This window comes from Chenopodium quinoa, unplaced genomic scaffold, assembly GCF_001683475.1.
Source record: "Chenopodium quinoa cultivar QQ74 unplaced genomic scaffold, ASM168347v1, whole genome shotgun sequence".
In the NCBI taxonomy this organism is placed as follows: Eukaryota; Viridiplantae; Streptophyta; class Magnoliopsida; order Caryophyllales; family Amaranthaceae; genus Chenopodium; species Chenopodium quinoa.
In genome coordinates this window covers 4836176-4837863 of record NW_018743783.1, presented here as the reverse complement: position 1 = coordinate 4837863, position 1688 = coordinate 4836176, and the positions used below count along the sequence as shown (strand labels likewise).

Sequence of the window (1688 nt, the reverse complement as noted above, 5' to 3'; positions counted from 1 at the left end):
TAGGTTGCGCAGACTCTCGATCTCGAATCTCCAATTTTGAATAAATCTGTGCGGGTTCTGACAGTGAGTGCGCGCCCGCACACCTTCCCTGTGCGCCTGCACAGAGGTTGCGCACTAGGTCGCGCAAACCTTTTGCCTTGAACTCCAATTTGTGAATAAATCTGTGCGGGTTCTGACAGTGCCTGCGCGCCCGCACACTTCACACTGCGCGCCCGCACAGATGTCGCGCACAGGGAAGCACATAGTAAAATTCGATTTATCCTCACATCTTCGAAATAGAAAATCCTTGTTCCTTCATCATCCAAACACCTATCAACCAAAAAGGGGAAAAAATCAAATTCAAATTCAAATTCAAAAAAAAATAAGAAAGTGAAATCGGAATATTTTTTAAAAAAATATAGAAAGGAGTTAGAAACTCGGGAGAAGCGCTTCTTTATGAGGTCACTAGCTTGACCATGAGAAAAATTCTTCAAGTGGGAGGCTTTGGATCCAAAGGATCAAGCATTATACATTCGATGATGCCAACTTCTTCCTTGCAAAAGTAATGCTTTAAACGATGACCATTAACCATAAACTTGTTACCATCCGCATCTAACTCAAAGGAGCCATAAGGAGTAGTCTTTGATACCACAAAAGGACCCGACCACTTTTATTTGAGTTTACCTGGAAACAAACGAAGCCTTGAGTTGAAAAGCAAAACCTTGTCTCCAACCTTAAAGTTCTTGTTTCGAATATGTTGGTCATGCCACTTTTTGGTCTTCTTCTTATATAACCTTGAGCTCTCATAAGCATCATCTATAAGCTCTTCAAGCTCATTGAGCTTAAGCAATCTCTTCTCACCGGCCAACGATAAATCCATATGGAGCTCTTTGATGGCCGACCAAGCCTTGTATTCTAACTCAACCGGCAAGTGACAAGCCTTTCCATAGACCAACCTATAGGGGGTCGTGCCGATTGGAGTCTTGTACGCTGTCCTAAGAGCCCATAGTGTGTCATCAAGTTTGAGAGACCAATCTTTCCTTGATTTGTTCACCATCCTTTCAAGAAGATTTTTGATTTCATAATTCGAGACCTCCGTCCACTTGTCCTTGAGTTTGAGGGAAGTAAGGTAATACAACCTTGTGATGAACGCCATACCTCTTGAGAAGAGCTTTAAATTGCTTTTTGGCGAAATAGGAGCCTCCATCACTAATTAGCACCCTCAGAACTCCAAACCTAGGAAAAATGATCTTCTTTAGAAGCTTAAGCACAACTTTGTGATCATTGGTAGGTGAGGGTATGGCTTCAATCCATTTCGTCACATAATTGACCGCTACCAGATATATAGATTCCCACAAGAAGAAAAGAAAGGCCCCATAAAATCCACCCCCCAAACATCGAAGGGTTCAACTTCTAAAACACTTTGTTGGGGCATTTTGTCCCTCTTGGTAATGCCTCTGCTCCTTTGACATCCATCACATTGCGCAACGAATTATTGGTGGGCGTCTCTATGCATTGTCGGCCACCACAATAAAGATTGAGAGATTTTTGCCAATGTTTTGTCAACACCACCATGTCCTCCACATGGTAGTGAGTGGCAATGCTCAAGAACTCCTTGAATTTCATGATCTGGAATACACTTTCGATAAAGGCCATCTCCACATTGCTTGAATAGGTATGGGTCATTCCAAAAGTACCTTCTCACTTTC

At 42.5% G+C, this 1688-nt stretch overlaps 1 protein-coding gene across 1 annotated transcript; it reads right to left on the bottom strand.

The window, feature by feature from the left end:
• Nucleotides 1–262: 262 nt before the first annotated feature.
• LOC110684762 lies at nt 263–1186 on the bottom strand. The gene is made up of 2 exons (XM_021861197.1): nt 664–1186; nt 263–309 (listed from the first exon to the last, which is right to left on the bottom strand). Exons 1-2 carry the CDS (start codon nt 1184–1186, stop codon nt 263–265), a joined length of 570 nt encoding a protein of 189 aa, XP_021716889.1.
• Between the last annotated feature and the right edge of the window lie 502 nt (nt 1187–1688).